General features: G+C 48.1%; 1 protein-coding gene across 1 annotated transcript; it reads right to left on the bottom strand.

The window, feature by feature from the left end:
- Positions 1-316: 316 nt before the first annotated feature.
- LOC143706527 (uncharacterized) lies at positions 317-13,180 on the bottom strand. The gene is made up of 2 exons (XM_077198495.1): positions 10,019-13,180; positions 317-3,612 (listed from the first exon to the last, which is right to left on the bottom strand). Exon 2 carries the CDS (start codon positions 2,278-2,280, stop codon positions 1,114-1,116), a length of 1,167 nt encoding a protein of 388 aa, XP_077054610.1. The 5' UTR covers positions 2,281-3,612; positions 10,019-13,180; the 3' UTR covers positions 317-1,113.
- Between the last annotated feature and the right edge of the window lie 5,249 nt (positions 13,181-18,429).

Raw genomic sequence — 18,429 nt, 5'->3', positions numbered from 1 at the left:
TGTTATAAGCACATACAGCGTATACAGAGCGGCGTCGCCGGTCCATATAACTATTCAACATATAGTGCAGCTCAACCAGGAGAGCCAACGTCGCGTGAGAGTAGTCTGTAAATTGTAATTTGGGCAGGACAAACACACCACTCACACTGACAGAAGTCTAGTCTGCAAGGTGGGAACTTCCAGGTTATAAAACCTCACAAATGTGGACGGAGAGGCCCAACCCACCGCCTCACAAATGTCTTCAATGGAAATTCCACTGGACCAAGCCCACGATGAGGCCACGCCTCTGGTGGAATGCGCCCTGATGCCCAAGCGGCATTGCAGACCTTTAGACTCATAAGCAGATGTGATAGCTTCCACTATCCATCTGGACAGGCTCTGTTTCGAGGCGGCGAGACCCTTGGTGCGCCCACCAAACGAGACAAAGAGCTGTTCCGAATGCCTGAAAGAGGCAGAGCGCGTACTGTAAGCCCTCAGCGCCCTGACGGGGCAGAGGGGATTAACATCACCCTCACTATCGGATGCTGGCAGAGCCGAAAGAGAAATGACCTGCGCTCTGAAGGGGGTGCCCAACGCTTTAGGGACATAACCATGTCTTGGGTTAAGGATGACTTTAGAGTCATTTGGCCCAAACTCAAGACACGCCGCACTAACAGATAGCGCGTGTAAATCCCCCACCTGTTTAACTGATGACAGAGCTGTCAGAAAAACTGTTTTGAGCGAGAGGTACTTTAGGTCCACGGAGTCTAGCGGTTCAAAGGGGGAAACCTTTCAGGGCCTCTAGGACCAAAGAAAGATCCCACATGGGAACAGACAGGGGTCGCAGGGGATTCATCCGTCTAGCTCCTCTAAGGAAGCGGATGACAAGCTCGTTTCTCCCTACTGACTGGCCACGCTTCGTCTCAGCGAACGCTGCAACGGCCGCCACATAAACTTTAAGCGTGGATGGGGACCTGTCCTTATCCAAAAGCTCTTGAAGGAAACCAAGTAACCCCGGGACCCCACACGTTCGTGGGTCTAGATCTCTATCACCACACCATTTGGAGAACACCGACCATTTAGACGCGTAAAGCCGCCTTGTAGAGGGAGCTCTGGATTGCGCAATCGTGTTCATCACTCCTTCTGGCAGGACAACAGGTATCCGTTGATTAACCATACGTGCAGAGACCAGCGCTCTGGATTGGGATGCCAGATTGACCCACAGGCTTGAGAGAGGAGATCTCTCCTCACCGGAATCGGCCAAGGGGCTGTGTGAGACAGCCGCATCAGCTCCGGGAACCAGGTTTGATTCTCCCAGTGCGGGGCTATAAGGAGCACCGACTGGCGCGTTTCCCTGATCCTCTTGATTACCAGTGGTAACAGAGAGACCGGAGGGAAAGCATTAACCGGGAGGCTGGGCCAGGTTTGGGCCAGCGCATCCTCGTTCTTTGAAAAGAACAGCGGGCAGTGAGCGTTGACTTTTGACGCAAACAGGTCGACTTTCGCTTTGCCGAAAAGGCGCCACAGTAACTGGACTGTCTGGGGGTGCAGGGACCATTCCCCTGGGGGAACGTGATTCCTGGACAGTTTGTCTGGACCGTCGTTCAAGTGGCCTGGCACATGCGCCGCTCTCAGCGAGCGCAGGTCGCACTGAGACCATACAAGAAGGCGTTCTCTTAGATAGCAGAGGCTTCTGGATCTGACACCACCGTGACGGTTTATGTAGGACACTACAGACATGTTGTCCGAGCGGACTAGCACATGGTGGTCCTGAATGAACAGGAGGAAGCGTTTGAGCGCGTTCTCGACCACTATCATTTCCAGACAGTTTATGTGGAAGCGTCTCTCTTGGTCTGACCACAGGCCAAAGACCGGTCTGCCCTCGAAGACGGCGCCCCAACCTGAGTTGGAGGTGTCCATCGAGATGACCTTTCGGTGAGAGACAGCCCCCATTGTCACTCCCCACTGGTACCATTCGGCCGCTAACCTGGGCTGCAGAGCCAAAACGCAGCTCTGAGTCACTCTGATTTGTCGGTAGCCTGAAACCCAAGCCTGGTGAGGCACTTGGGCGTTCAGCCAGCGTTGTAGCGGGCGCATGCGCAACAAGCCCATCTGAAGCACAGCCGCAGCTGATGCCATACAGCCTAGCATCCTCTGGAATGTCTTCAGAGGTGTGATGCTGCCTTCCTGGAAAGGCGCGGCCAGGTGTCGAACACGGCGCACGCGCTGTGTCGATAGGCAGGCCGTCAGAGCCACAGAGTCCAGTTCTATTCCTAGAAAGGAAACTGACTGACTGGACATAAATCAGCTCTTGGTCCAGTTTACCGTGAGGCCCAAGCTTTCCAGATGGCTGAGAAGCACTGTTCTGTGAGATTAAAGTTCTATCTCTGACTTTGCTAAAATCAGCCAATCATCCGAATAGTTCAGAATTCGCAGCCCCTTCACTCTCAGGGGGGCAAGAGGGGCAAAAAACCTGACTCTCTCAGAGAAGGAGGCACTGGTTCTATGGCCCCTTTGCACAGCAGTTTGGCTATTTCTGCGCGGAGTAGATGCACTACATCAGATTTCACTTTCGTCTCGGTCCGTGCTCGAAAGCGAGGGGGAAGGCGAGCGAACTGAAGCGAATAGCCCTGTCTTATTGTGCTCAGCACCCATTCTGACATGCCAGGAATAGCCTTCCATGCTTCTATATGTATACTAGGAGCAGAATGGACTCCGGGTTCCGAACGCCGCACTACGCGGGCTCGGAAAACTGAACCGGAGGTGTGTGCGGGACACGCGCGCCTTCTGATCTCCGGAACGGCGGCTCGCTGACAGCTGTAACTGTCTGTATCCCTTGAGATGGCCCGATTACTGGGAATGGGGAACATTTTGTGACAATATTTGGTGCGAGCGGAGCCTAGGGCGAAGTGTTTGTCAGTAAGCGTGAGCACTCGAGAGCGGTCACGTGACTTGCATTCATATCTTGGCCGCTGAGGCTGTTGCCGTGTAACAGAGCGGACAATGAGTAGGTGTGAGCACAGGTTTGTGGGCACATTCTCTACATCTAGCACTTGAGCGGCATTTGCCAGCTTTATGAGAGTGGGCTCTGTGAGAGACAAGTGGGGCATCGTGTTTATGTGTAGGGGTGAGCACTGACTTGTGGGCACTTTTTCTACACTAAAAACACCCTCTGCGTGAGCCGTATAACCAGAATTTATACTCTTTTTGAGATTTCTCTGGGTCGCCATAAAAACGGCGTTTGTGTGCAAGCGAGCGGGCAGTGTTGCCGACTCGTTGGCTGCTAAATGTGCGCCTGCAGTAGCCTTCTCTGAGGGGACTGACAGGAAGAGGTATTTTGACGGTTGTCCGGCCGCAGCGAGACCCCGCCGTCTTTTCCTCTCTTGTGTTGCTAGGAGGACTTTCCCTGCTCGGGCTTCAGCTCAATCTTGGGCCGGGGAGGAGGTGGCCTGCATCCAGAGTAGCGTGATCTAGGGCGGCCGCCCTGTCGACGCTGCAGAGGCTGGGGCTGAGCTGGGCGCTGGCTAGCGTGTCGTGCAGGCAGCTCACGTGGGCGGCTTGCAGAGGAGCTAGAGCGTCGAGCGTATGCAAATTAGCCCCGCCTCCACTCACTTGCACCAGCTCAGAGATCCACTCGTTGATGATCACACGTTGACATTACAAGTTTGTGACTTCAGAAACACCAGTGATTTCAAAACGTGTTTTTGAGACATTGGTTCACTGCAGTTTTGAGGAGAAAATACTCATGGTATTGACTTATGAATTTGCACATGGTTTATCTTAAAGCATATTTAAAACACCACATAGGCATATAAACAACATTTAAAGCTGGATTTTCACCATAGGGGGACTTCAAATAGGGCACTCTTTGAGAGAACATCCATTTGTAGTGGTGTCTGAAACTATAGTAGACATTATTGAGTGCACTCATTTAATACCACAATGCACCGTCATAATGAGTGTACAACCGATGTATGGCTAGAGAATACCCATAATGCACTGTGAGTGTTGTGTATCAAATTAATTCCCGCGTCTGACCAGAAGATGACACCAGCAGCGGAATCATCCATCCACTTTTCAAACTGCTGGCCCAATGTGGTGTAGTAACGTGTCTGGGTCAGACAGGTCAATTTAGCTCAAAAGGAATCATTAATTCATTTATAGGAAATCTTAAAAGAATCAATTAAAGGGCCGAGCAAATGATTCGTCCAGAGTTCATTCAAACGGGCCGTAACTATCAGCTCTAAAACGGATATAAATATCCGAACTATAGTGAAACACTAAATATAAGCAAGGTAACTTAGATCAGCAGTTTAAGACATTAAATTCGTAAGCACATAACACAAGAACAATTATCTTTAAAATACAAAGAAGACTTTATTGATTATTCTAACACATAAAACTAATATCTAACACAATCAGACGCACACACACATTCATACGAGTTGCAAAAAAAAAGAGAGTGAGGAAAAAATGAGTTTTAAGAGTGAGATGATGAAATCCCAAGTTCCCTTTCGTAGTCACTCCGAGTTAAGTCGGATGACGACGAATGGGGGTTTCGCTTAGAACACCTATCGACTTTGAGTATTACAAAACGAGCCAATGGTGATGAAATGCCATGGGTCTGCGGAATTTGCATAGCGTATCTCCGCCCCACCGCGTGGGTATAAAGGAGAGACGCCGGCAAAGGCAGATCATGTTTTCGCTTCAGAGCCAAGAGTATTTCTTCACTCCACAGCCATCTCTGGCTATGCTCTACGAGACGAGCTTCTCTCTCCGGTGACGGCGATCTGCAGCGAGCTCACAGTGCCTGCAGATCTGTGCAGTGATCTGCCAGTGTGTGTGTGTCTCCCTGTGCGCTTCAACATCGCGGAGTTTTTTCTCCTCTCATAAAAGAGCTCGCACGCGACACGTCTTTTTAAAGACGGCTCGCCCGTGCATTTCTGGTTGCAGCGGACTGGTATCGGACTCTGATGGGCACGAGAGCTGTCTAGTGTGTTTGGGCTTTGATCATGCTTGAACAGCGCTCGTGGATGACTCATGTTCTCTCTGGGAACGTGATCATCGCGTCATATATAGGTCAAGACTCGGTGAACTCGCAAGAGTGAGAGTCCCCTCATCCACAACCCGATCTTCGGCTGGTGGCCAGGGTGACCTGAGGGTGTTGGTCTGGAACAAGGCGCCGACTCTGTGTCCACGCCCCAGCCCCCCCCCTCTTTAATGACGGTGCCCGCTAGCGAACTGATGATTCCACGAGTCTACCCTCGGGTGGCCCGTGTGTTTTCATTTGAAGCTACAGAGGACGATGCTGTGTCTGTAGCAGCATCACTAGGTGGGCTTGATTCTTCTGGAAATGACGACTCACAGCTGCCACCCTCTGGTGTGCATACGGCTGTGCCTGAGTCTTATCTGGAGTTGATGGCCATGCTTTCCCGGGACGATTGGTTTTGGGTAAGGCCGCCGACGCGTCCACGGCAAACCCCAATATCTTTCCTCCCGGACGTGCATGATGAGATCACGGGTCCTCTCGTCGGTCTCATCCGCCTTTCCTCCCCTCAGGGGCCGCTGCCCATGGGTACACTGGGGTTCCCCCGGTTGAACGCTCTGTTGCCATGCTACTATGTCCTCAGAGTGCTTCCCGGCGCAATCCTAGGCACCCATCCAAAGCCTGTAGTTCTTTTCGTCTACCCTAATCTGTGGCGAAATCCTATAGTGCCACAGGACAGGCAGCTGCCTCACTGCATCCCATGACCGTTCTGCTGGTCTACCTGACCCAGATGCTCATGGACATGGAGGAGGGCGGGACTGACCCGAGGCCCTTCAGTGAGCTGCGCGCCGCCACTGACCTTGCTCCCTGAGCGACGAAAGTGGGCGTACGCTCTCGGAGTCAGGTGATGTTCACCAGTCTGGGGCTGACCGGTCTGATGTGCACGATGTCGGGCGGACCCGTCTCCTCGACACCACCGTCTCCCAGGTCGCCCTCTTCGGGGGTGCGGTTGAGTGCTTCTGCCAAACAGTTCTCAACCGCCCGTGAGCAGATTGAGGTTATTCTGCCCGACGGCCCCGACGTCCGCTCAGATCCCTCAGTCTGCCCACCGCCAAAGGCTCCCTCCCACGGTTCCAACACCGCCCGTTCACCCGGGCCTGGCTCTGGAAGACCGTAGGGGGGATGCCACAGCCCTCTCCAGCCCCGCCCCCCGCTAAACGCCGGTTAAGCGGCACTTTTGAGATGGACTGCTCAGAGATGAGATTCAGTTCTTTTCAGGAGCTGGTAGCAGGGCCACTCCTTTCCCCGGTGGAGGGCTGGGGAAGAATCCTTATTCAGAATGAACTGACTCTTTCGTCTCTAAGCATACAGAGTTCTCGGACGACACAGAGCGCCGCCCACAAGCCGTGCTCTCCTCGTCCCCCTCTGTCCCAGAGGCGGTTGATACGGCGTGCCGTCCACGGACCGCTTCGCCCCTGTCCCCCTCTGTCGCCAGACCCCTGACAGAGCAGGCCCCCGTGGAACGCTGGTCCTTCCCTGGTCTCCTCTGTCAGGGTGCGGTTATGACCTTGCCCCCACACCGGGCCGCTATGCCATCCACATCTGGGCTGGTCATTCCGCTCCGCTGCACCACCGGGGGGACGTCTGTGGTTCTTGACGCCGCTGGCACAGTTGGGAGCCTGCCTAGAGCTTCCCTATCTGTTCCGCTGGGTCGCGCGAACCATCAGCTCGGCTATGCGATTCAGTTCGCACGGTCTCCTCCCCGCTTCAGGGGAGTCCGCTCCACTTTGGTCGTTGGCTATGCCCCTATCATGAGAGCGGAGGCTGCTACCGTACTGGCGAAGGGTGCGATTGAGACTGTCCCTCCAGCCGAAATGAGGTCCGGGTTTACAGCCCCTACCTCATTGTCCCGGAGAAGTCTGGTGGGTTACGGCCAATCCTGGACCTACGCATCTGAACCGCTCCCTTCACAGGCTGCCGTTCAAGATGCTCCTGGCCAAACGCATTTCTGGATGTTTGCGGCCACAGGATTGGTTTGCAGCGATCGACCTGAAGGACGCCTACTTTTATGTCTCCGTTCTCCTTCGACTCAGACCATACCTACGGTTTGCTGTCAGGGCGCGCACATATCAGTAGCTGTTCTCCCATTCGGGATAGCCCTGTCTCCTCCCGCCTTCACAAAGGTTCTTGAGGCAGTCCTTGTTCCTCCATGGGAACACGGGGTTCGCATACTGAACTATCTCGGTGACTGGCTGTCTTAAGCTCACTCCTGAGACCAGGTTTGCGAATACAGGGACCCACTGCTCCGGCACCTAGCTCGTCTGAGCCTTCGGGTCAACTGCGAAAGGAGTAAACTTTGCCCCGTGCAGAGGAGCTTTTTTCTCGGTATGGACTTGGTCGCCTTCTCCACTCAACCATTGCTGACTTGCCTGAGACTATCAAGTACAAGAGTGCTGTTCCACTGAAGCCTGGGGCATATGGCATCTGCAGCCGCGGTACACCGCTCAGATTGCTTCAAATGAGACCGCTTCAGCTTCGCGACCGAGTCCGGAGGTGGGCATGGCAACATGGCACCCTCCGAGTACCAGTTACTCTGACCTACGTTAGTCCTCACCCCGTGGTCGAACCTCGGTTTTCTACGGGACCGAGTGCCCCTGGAACGAGCTTCCCGGCATGCTGTTGTCTCAACAGATGCCTTCACGGGCTGGGGCGCCATGCGCAATGGACATGCTGTCAGAGCAATATGGCATGTCTATTGCCTCGAGTTGCTGGCAGTACACCTTGCCCTGCACCGCTTCCGGGCGTTGCTCTGGGGTCAACACGTAGTAGTCCGATCAGACAATTCCGCCACAGTAGCGTAGATCAACCGTCAGGGTGGTCTACGCTCCCAGCGTATGTCGCAACTCGCACGCCACCTCCTCTTATGGAGTCAGAAGCACCTGAGGTCCCTTCGTGCTATCTACATTAGATCGGAACTTTGCAGCAGACGAGATGTCACGGTTTCGGCCCATCTCCGGCGAATGGCGACTCCATCCCCAGTCGGTCCAGCTGGTTTGGGACCAGTTCGGGGACGCACAGATAGACCTCTTTGCCTCCCACGACTCATCCCATTACGCCCTGTATTACTCCCTGTCCGAGGGCACCCTCGGCGCGGATGCACTGGCGCACAGCTGGCTGCGGGGCCTACGCAAATTTGCGTTTCCCCCAGTGAGCCTTCTCGCACGGACCTTGTGCAAGATCAAGGAGGACGAGGAGCAGGTCATTCTGGTTGCGCCGTACTGGCCCACCCGGACCTGGTTCTCCGAACTGATACTCCTCGCGACAGCACCTCCTTGGCCAAATCCTCTGAGGAAGGATCTCCTTTCTCAGAGACGGGGCACCCTCTGGCACCCTCGACCCGATCTTGGAGGCTCCACGTGTGGCTCCTGGACGGGACGAGGCAAGTTTGAGTACTCTGCCACCAGCGGTGGCGGCTACCATCTCTTCCGCTAGAGCATCGTCCACGAGACATGTCTATGCGTTGAAGTGGAACCTCTTCTTCAACTGGTGCTCTTCTCGCCGAGAAGACCCCAGGAGATGCTCAATCAGTGTCGTGCTTTCCTTCCTGCAAGATGGGCTGGAGCGAAGGCTGTCTCCCTCCACCCTGAAGGTGTATGTGGCCGCTATCGCCGCATATCACTAAGCAGTTGAAGGTAAGTCTCTGGGGAATCACGACCTGATCGTCAGGTTCCTGAGAGGAGCGAGGAGATTGAATCCTCATCGCCCTCCTCTCGTTCCCTCTTGGGACCTCTCAGTGGTGTTAAATGCCTTGCAGAGGGCTCCCTTTGAGCCTCTGCAATCAGTTGAGCTTAAGTTCCTGTCTGTGAAGACAGCGCTCCTGGTTGCATTGGCCTCCATCAAGAGGGTAGGGGACCTGCACACATTCTCCGTTGACGAACCGTGCCTGGAATTCGGGCCCGGTCACTCTCACGTGATCCTGAGACCCCGGCCTGGATATGTGCCCAAGGTTCCCACCATCCCTTCCGGCACCAGGTGGTGAACCTGCAAGCGAGGCCCCTGGAGGAGGCAGACCCAGCCTTGGCACTGCTCTGTCCAGTACGCGCTCTCCCAGCTTATGTAGACAGGACGCAGTGTTTCAGGACCTCAGACCAGCTCTTTGTCTGTTATGGTGGGAGACTGAAGGGAAAGGCTCTCTCAAAGCAGAGGTTGTCACACTGGATAGTGGACGCCATTGCTTTGGCTTACCAACAGCAAGGCCGACCGTGCCCCCTTGGTGTGAAAGCCCACTCCACCCGGAGTGTGGCTTCTTCTTGGGCTCTAGCGCATGGCGCCTCGCTAACAGACATCCGTAGAGCTGCAGGCTGGGCGACACCCAACACATTTGCCAGATTCGCCAGATTCGCCAGATAATCTCCAAGTGGAGCCTGTGTCCTCTCATGTACTCGCTTCAGTAAGCTAGTACTGGACCCGCTCAGGTGTCTTCGCTTGCTCGCCATTCCACTCCACGGACTGGATACGTGCGATATTCCTCAGGTGAGCTTTCCTCTCTGAAGCCCTGAGTTCCTCCAGCACTGTTGACGCTGGCGCCAGTGTCTATTGCCTGTGCGTCGGCTAGGTGCCTCCGTGTGCATGGTTCCTCCCCTGAGTAACCCCCACATGTGTATTTCCACTGTAAGCCTCCTTGAGCATGTGTCTTTCCCTCGGCAAGCCACCTTGCCACTCCTGGAGTTGAAAGTTGCCACCCCTCGGGCTGGTCACTCCAGCGTTCCTCCATATGAAACCCTCCGTCATATGTGTGTTCTTAAGTCCTCCCTACGGGTAGGCATGCTGCGGCATATTTCCTCTGAGATATACTTCCCAGTGTACCTTGGTATTCCTGTGTTAAGTAGGACCCCTTCGTCCGTGCCAGTATCACGACAGGGGGATCAGACTTTCGCAGGGCACTGGAAGACAGCTGTGAAGGTGGCGTGATTTCACAGGGACCCCCATTCGTCGTCAGCCGACGTAACTCGGAGTGACTACGAAAGGGAACGTCTCGGTTACGTATGTAACCCTCGTTCCCTGAGTAGGGAACGGAGACGTTACGTCTCCCTGCCACTTCCGCTGTACCGCTGGGTAGACGCCTGAGTTCAGTCTCGGCTCCTCAGCGAAGACATGATTTGCCTTTGCCGGCGTCTCTCCTTTATACCCACGCGGTGGGGCGGAGATACGCTATGCAAATTCCGCAGACCCATGGCATTTCATCGCCATTGGCTCGTTTTGTAATACTCAAAGTCGATAGAGTTCTAAGCGAAACCCCCATTCGTCGTCATCCGACGTAACGTCTCCGTTCCCTACTCAGGGAACGAGGGTTACATACGTAACCGAGACGTTTCTATATGCACTTATAAGACATGACCTGAATGAACCATCAATCATTAATTTAACCCTTCTATCGTTTCTTAGGCGGGGTTATTAAATTTTATATCAAAGCACCAGTTCAGTTAAGAGTCTGGAGGCTACTTGCTTGACTTTGCGTTCCTTTGGGGATTCCTTTTGTCAGCGTAAAAGGGTGTTTCCCGGGTTCCTTGACTGGCTGGCGGTCTCCTCGTGCCTGTATAGCTGTCTTGGGCGGCCATTCACGTGGTGTGTCGGTGATGGATGAAAGTCTTTGAAGTTGGAAAGCGGGCTTTGCAGTCGAATCATTTAAACGAAACTTTGCAGCAAAACTTAACTTAGAACCGAGACTATTAACGAAAAAAAATAAAGCTAAGAAACAGAAAAAAAAGTGAGACGATAGTTGTTAGATGGCTTGAATGAAACTGTTTTAACCTTCTGATCTTGATTTTGGGTTATTTTTCCTGCTCGTCTACATGGTTACTCGTCTGTCTTGTTAGTCGTCATGGCTTCTCCATGACTTCTGTAAATCTGCTCTAGTGAACAAATTCAACTCAACCAAACCTCCATTCAATTCAACTAAAAAAACCTACTGGCTTTTTCGGGTCCTAATATTTTAAACTCAGCTGTTGTCCAGCCTCTTGGATGAGTTTTGACCAATTAGGCACTGTCTTTATTTTAGAGGTGGCATTCTCTTCACCTCTCATCGTAAAACATGCGTTATCTGTGATATCTTTACTCTCCGGCTTTAGCAGAGTACAAAAGTATACAGTTTAGACATGATTCCTATTATAAGAACACAAAACATTTTACACAGATTTCAATCAAGCCATCTTCTGAATTAAGAACAGATGATCGTACTGATAGGAAACAAGACACATTTTCATTCAAATATCTAATAGTTATAACAATTACATGACTTGTATGTGATCTAAGCATTGACACATACAGAGGTTGTATAGGATTATGTAGTTGAACAATGTTTGATTAGAAGTCCGTCAATAATTGTTTTGGGATGATTTTATGTATTTTATATGTAAAGTCTCAGTCTCTGTGGTTTAGAGAGATTTCCACCCTGGGGTCGTCAAAAGGTCCTTAAAAAGGAGGAGGTCTGTTTTAAATCATTTGTCAGGGGTTCAAACAAAGGGGTTGGTGGGTTCTGAGCCGTGCCATCTCTGAACCAATCAGTCTTTTCCAAACTATCTAACGTTGACGACGTTCTCCTTTAGTTGGGCACATCTCTTTGAAGCTTTAGAACTGGCTGGAGCCCACTCCATTTATGGCACTGGATTAGATTAGATTAGATTATTAGATTAGATTAGATTAGGCCCTACTGCGCCCTTTTTCATTTATTAAGGTCAATGCTAGTTTCCATGACAGAGTTCAAGGTAAATCTTTTCACTGGAGCTGCCAGTTTGATGAGATTCAAATGGTTATTAAATAGCAAGCACAATCTATGCAAAAGCGGCAGCCCTTCCAGAGCACTCAGTGTCCGAATTCAATCACTCGTTTTAATTCACTCCTTCAAGTGGACTATGCAGTAATGTAGGGAATAGTGAATGAGGGTATAGGGTGCGATTTCTAACACATCCTAAGTATCACTTGAATAGATATGCCTAAATTATTAGAACTGTGGTGAACACCAGCTGATGAAGCAATTAGACAATGGCTTCATTAGCACAGTTAGATTTCTTGTGTTTAAACAAGCATGAGGTACAATGAGCAGTTCTGTTTCTGTAATTAGATATTTTAAATCAAGAAACTGGCCTAAAGACTATCTAATTGCAGCTAGAAACAGTATAGCTAAAGCAACTCTTCTCTTCATGTGAGTGGTGATAAAGCCATACAAAGGGATATATTTGATGCCAAGACTAGACGTCCTCAGAGCTCCTTCACAGTCTGGAGTGATAACAGTTCCATAATTTTCATAGTCAATTTTAACCTGTCCATTTAAAACATAGCTCAAAAAATATAAGAGTGGATTGTTACATTCATAGTTTTCCCCCTTGACTATGAGGCGATTCCTTGAAGCTCTTTGTGGACCCTGAGAATGATGATGGTGGTGTGTTTTTTGGAAGTTATAGCTGATAACATTTTCAGCAGTGTATATAATAACCAATATATCAATTATGATGCTGAGTGCTTTTTTGACAGACTTGAAATAATTAGCTAGCTAGTCCATAAGGCATGACAAAATACTGCCCCAATAATAGTAATACAAATTTGTTTTCCTTCTGACATGTGAATTAGATTGAAATCACATAGTCTTTTTTTGTGTTTTCATAGTTAAATGTTGCCAAATTACTTTTTGTTTAAATATATTTGAAATCTTAATTATTATGTTTTTCATTATTATACAAGGACAACTCTATCACCCTGACACATTTGTCTCTATGATCATAATGTCCTCGACAAATATTAAAATTATATTTTTAATTAAAACCATCTCATCATAGGTTTATTTAAGTCATTGAATGTACTGTATGTATTTGCAGTATTCATTTTTCGGTTTCACTTTATTTTGATGGTCCCTTTTACACATTATGTTAACTATGAGTAATGTTGCACCTACATGTCTATTAGTTCTCATTAAAGGGTTAGTAGAGTATTAGTAGACTGGTAGGTTTGGGTTATAATAAATTGACATGTAGTTGTTTAATAGTCAGTAGAATGTCTGTTGGAGGACCATCACAATAAAGCAACACAGGCTCATTGGAAAAACGTTCCTGTGGCATCATTTTTACATACATATCACTGCAGTTTCGAAAAGAAATGAACACTAGAGGCAGTAAAACAGCAAGCACTTTTAATCGTTTTCACACACAATTATGATTACAGGGGCAGATTATGAATTAATAAAGACTTGTTTTCACACGGCTCCTTGCACAATTATGTTATGACCACAAAACACTTTTTACCATAGTGCCCGATTTGTAAACTAACATATTAATACTCACTCATTTTTTCTAGCTTGTGTTTACAAAGCTTCTAAACAGCAACATAAACATATTAAAAGAGATGGAGAGAGAGCTGTTTGAGGGGAAAATAAAAACACTTTACTCCCTTTATTGTAGTGTCCAGATCCCATTTACAAACATATAAGAAATTAAAAATAAGAAAAAGAAGGAAATTAGATTTTGCAGTTACAAAAATTAGAATTTTGATTTTAAAGTATTTACAGTAGCATTTGTTTTGTTGTGTAATGCATTTAAACAATCAAAAAATAAGAAATTAAATTAACTTAAAATCAAAACTGTGTTTTTACTATAAAGCAGCAGCAAAACATATTTATATTAAATACATAAAAAAAATACTATATCAGTAATGGGAATCATTTTTTTTAAAGTGTAAAACCATACCACACACTTTACAAAAAATTTAAATTGTGGGGTAAAGTAGGCTTATTATTGTTATGTATTCCCTGGTTTTGTGTTTCTTTTTGTTTGTTTGTTGTAATGTCTGTAAGTTTGCATTTTGCTCTGAATCTGTTCCAATAGCCTGTCCTGTGTGCCATTTTTGTAGTCCTTTGAAGTTTTTCTTGTTGATTAGTTCTTTGATTGTTCCCATGTGTGTCGTATTTGCCAATTACTCCTTGGGTATTTAAACCCCAGTGGTTATTGTGTTCCTTGTGTGGTGTTCCTACATTGATGTTCTTGTGGTGTTTGTTTTCTTGCTGTTGTTCAAGTGTTTTCTGTTATTCTTTGTATCGTTTTGTGTTATTCTTTGCATTGTTTTGTGTTATTCTTTGCATTGTTTTGTGTTATTCTTTGCATCGTTTTGTGTTATTCTTTGCATCGTTTTGTGTTATTCTTTGCCTGAATGTACTTTTGTTTTGTTTAATAAATGTCAAACTGCATCTGGATCCAACGCCCCCGTCTTACTGAAACAGCCATGTGTGGTGAACAGCATATTCCAGGGCCCAGTTTGTGGCTGGCTCTGTCAGTATCAGTGGACTAAGGTTTGGTACATTTTGATTGGATCTTGGTGGACTTACACAAATAAATTGTCCCACACCATAAGATAAAGATGCTAGGACAAAAGCCAGAAACCTCTTAGAGGGCAAAAAGAAGACCTCTAGTACCTAGCCTGGGAACAATAGGACTTTCATTGGTCAACATGCTGTTTCTGCCCTTCACCCATCTAGAGACTAATTTCTAAGGTCTTGGTCTGTGACTGCCATTCAAAATTCCTCAGGACCTCCAGATGAAGCAGTGGTGGGTGAAGCAAAGAGAGACCACAATAATCCATCCAAATCCATTCATAACTATGTTTGGAAACCTTGAAACTGATGTAAACTATAAGTATCTATTTCATACTTATTCCGAGAAATGAGTATCCTTGGTGACAGCTACTTGTAATGCAACATCTTACAAAAATTCAGCTGTTAATAAACGAATAAATGCATGACACTTCAATCTTTTTCCATCATGTTTGGTCTCTGTTTCTTTAGAATATTGCCAAAGGTCGTCTGGTGGGGGTTTGCAAATTGAGAAATGCATCGGCATAACTTTAAAGATACTTTAAAGACTTCTCGCCCAATTTATACTTCTGTGTATATGGCGTAGCTATATCGTAGGATGTGTGTAGCACGCGAACCCTTCGGCGTACGGTGATGTGCACCTCTCCAAAAATATCACAACGCGTCAATTCTACGTGGACCACAAGCATTGTGATTGGTCTGCTAGAACCCCTCCCTCGGGTTTCACATGCTCCCTCTGCATGTGTAAATGCACGTCAACGCAGACAACGATGCAGAAGTATAAATGAAAACCAACGCGTTGCCTACAGCGTAGAGGCTCCGGCGTATGCCCGACGCAAAAGTATAAATCAGCCTTAACTGTGTGCCTTATGCAAATGAGTTCCACAAGGGAAAGAAGGGTGGGCCACACTGTGTGTGCCCCCCTGATGCCAGCAGCCAATCACATCACTGGAATGGAGAAGCACCAAATTGCAGCCTCCTCCTCATTAGAAAGGGATAAAGGTACCCTTTCAACAGACACTCCTTGTTCTGGGTCTCTGGTTCATCCAGTGAGACATTAACAGATACATTCTCATTCTGAGTCTTATAAGGGGATAGGAAGTAACAGATACAAATTCTGAGTCCCAGCCTGCAAGGGTGAGACTGTAACAGATCAACCACTTTCTGAGCCTGCGGCACATTACAGGGAAGGCAGCAACAGATACAACTTATGAGTATCCCATCGGGTGAGACATAACATACACCGTTCTGAGCCTCTGTTTCGTCCAGAGAGATAACAACAGATTCCTTGATCTGAGTCTACAGCTTGTGAGGCAGCACCATGTTCTGTGTCTCCAGTCTGTGAGGAAAGAGTTCAGAGTCAAAGTTCAGAGTCTTCGTCCAGTGAGACCGTAATGACTACAGCACATCTAGAGTCTCCATGCTAGAGAGACAAAAGCGGATTGACCAAGTTCTGAGTTTCTGGCCCAGAGAGGCAGACGACACACAAATACATTTGCTCAGGAGAGCAAACCTTCACTTCAAGGTTCCTTCATCTGCGTGTTCCAGATTTTAGGACACTTTGGTGCTCCAGGAGATCTGCATCCCACAGAGCTTTGTGTTCAAGGCAGTTGAAACTGATTCTGGCTCCTTTCTCCATTGCATTGCCACCCAGGACAACCACCATCGGTCTGCTTGCTCAACTACATGTACATGGAACGTAAATGTCACTTGTATCTAACCTTGCCATTGTTGTATATTATCAGTGTATGTTTTTTTAGTTTACATGAGAGGTAATATAACTGATCCTAGTCAATATTGATTTTTTTTTATTTTTTTTATGCATAATAAGGTTCTTCAGCTTATTTAAGAGAAACAACAGTTCTTCTTTCCATAAGATAACTCTTCCATAGCCACACTCAACTTAATCACTTGTGTTGTATGCTTCTTATGTACTTTATTCCTTTATTATTCATGGGATTCATTTAGTTGTTGTGTTAGTTATGCTTCTTTATCTTTTGCTAATAAACATTTATTTTATTACATGTGTGTCTTCCTTGTGCTGATAATACAGAAGAGGCTCTACAAGTTAGCAATCTCACCAATCTTTCAGATAAAACAGCTGACCAACTCCCCACTTTACTTTATTTTTTTCTGTTGAACAGCCTCCTGTTGGGAGTGTTCTCATACTGCCAAGGTAAAAGACCTTTGATGCATCTCAGTTCACCTATTTATACTGCACCCTAAAAGTATGTACTCTTTTTATGAAGAAAAAGTAGATACTTTTGAGTGTGTTGCAAAAGGTACACAAGCTTTGGGACATACTATCATGTCATACAATTGCGTCTTTAACGGTTGCTCTCTATCGCATCCTATCACAGTAAACTGGCCTGTCAATCATCTTGTCACAGTTAAAATACTCCACATTTAATTTAATTTAATTTCTTACCCTATGGCAGAGAACTGCAGAAGCCCGTTGATCTGCAGTTACGGGTCTTTCATACGGAGACTCTCCTCATATTAATGCATAATGATGCATTTAAAAGTTAATGGCCAAACAGATCTTTATTAAAGTCCATATTGTTATTGCAGATGGAATATAACACTGATAATTTATCAGGTTAAACTTTGATTAGTCACTCAAACCTTTATCTGAATATCTTACCGCTGGTCGCGCATATCCGCCATGTTTTGTAGTTCCCTTTCAGCCTGTCATCTTCGAATATTGATAAAACGAGCCAATGCACACATTGGCGTGCGAGCTTTGCATCCATGCTTCGCCCCGCAGCATGGGTATAAATACAGAAGTGGATGCACGCACCACTTTCGCTGAGGAGCCGATCAGTCTTCATGACGGTGTCTCTGAAGAGTGTTGATTAATTCAACAAGCGAGTGTGTCGGTGATTCTTCTGGAAGCCTCTCCCGGTGCTGGTGGTTCTACAGCGCGAGTGCAGCGGTGATCGCGAGCCTTCTGAGCTCTCAACTGCTGTTTTAACAGCATTCCTTTTTGTGTTTGTTTATCTGACGGCCGGTTGAGGGCGAAGAAAGTGAGTGCTTCACTGGTACAGGCTCCACCATCCCTGTCAGTGTTGCTGCGATCATTCCCCTGTGTGCTCCGGCATTGGTGAGAGTTTTCATTTCCTGAAAGAGCAATTCAAAATGTCATTCCACCCGTGCGTTTCTGGATGCGGTCGTTCCCTGTCCCCCTCTGACGGTCACAGTAGTTGCATCACATGTTTGGGCTTACAGCATGCTGAAGCAGCTTTTGTGGATGGTACATGTTCCCATTGCGGACGTGGGCGTGAGCGCCTGAAAGGGAACTTCTCGGTTATGTATGTAACCCTCGTTCCCTGATGGTGGAACATAGTCCCGTCGCCACAATTGCTGGACTACCGCTGACTCCGGGCTCCGTTCGGCTCCTCAGTGAAAAACAAGTGGTGCGTGTATCCATTCCGTATTTATTTCCATGCTGCGGGGTGGAGCGTGGATGGAAAGCTTGCACGCCAATGTGCGCATGGGCTCGTTTTATTAACACTCGAAGATGACAGGTTCCCTAAGCGTGATCCCAATCAATCGACACGTTGACTACATCTCCAGGTAACGAGGGTTCCCTTTCGTAGTCACTCCGAGTTACGTCGGATGGCGACCAATGGGGGTTTCGCTTAGAACACCTATCGACTTCGAGTATTACAAAACGAGCCAATGGCGATGAAATGCCATGGGTCTGCGGAATTTGCATAGCGTATCTCCGATCCCACCGCGTGGGTATAAAAGGAGGACGCCGGCAACATGCAGATATGTTTTCGCTTCGGAGTCAAGAGTATTTCTTCACTCCACAATCATCTCTGACTTCGCTCTACGAGACGAGCTTCTTTCTCCGGTGTTGGTGTGACGGCGATCTGCAGCGAGCTCATAGTGCCTGCTGATCTGTGCAGTGATCTGCCAGTGTGTGTGTGTCTACCTTTGCGCTTCAACATTGCAGAGTTTTTTCTCCTCTAATAAAAGAGCTCGCACGCGGCACGTCTTTTTAAAGACGGCTCGCCCGTGCATTTCTGGTTGCAGCGGACTGGTATCGGACTCTGATGGGCACGAGCGCTGTCTAGTGTGTTTGGGCTTTGATCATGCTTGA

The sequence above is a fragment of the Siphateles boraxobius genome, unplaced genomic scaffold (assembly GCF_051911475.1).
Source record: "Siphateles boraxobius isolate OS27281-9 unplaced genomic scaffold, OSU_SipBor_1 41, whole genome shotgun sequence".
Classification (NCBI taxonomy): Eukaryota; Metazoa; Chordata; class Actinopteri; order Cypriniformes; family Leuciscidae; genus Siphateles; species Siphateles boraxobius.
This window is presented reverse-complemented; position numbering and strand designations above follow the sequence as displayed.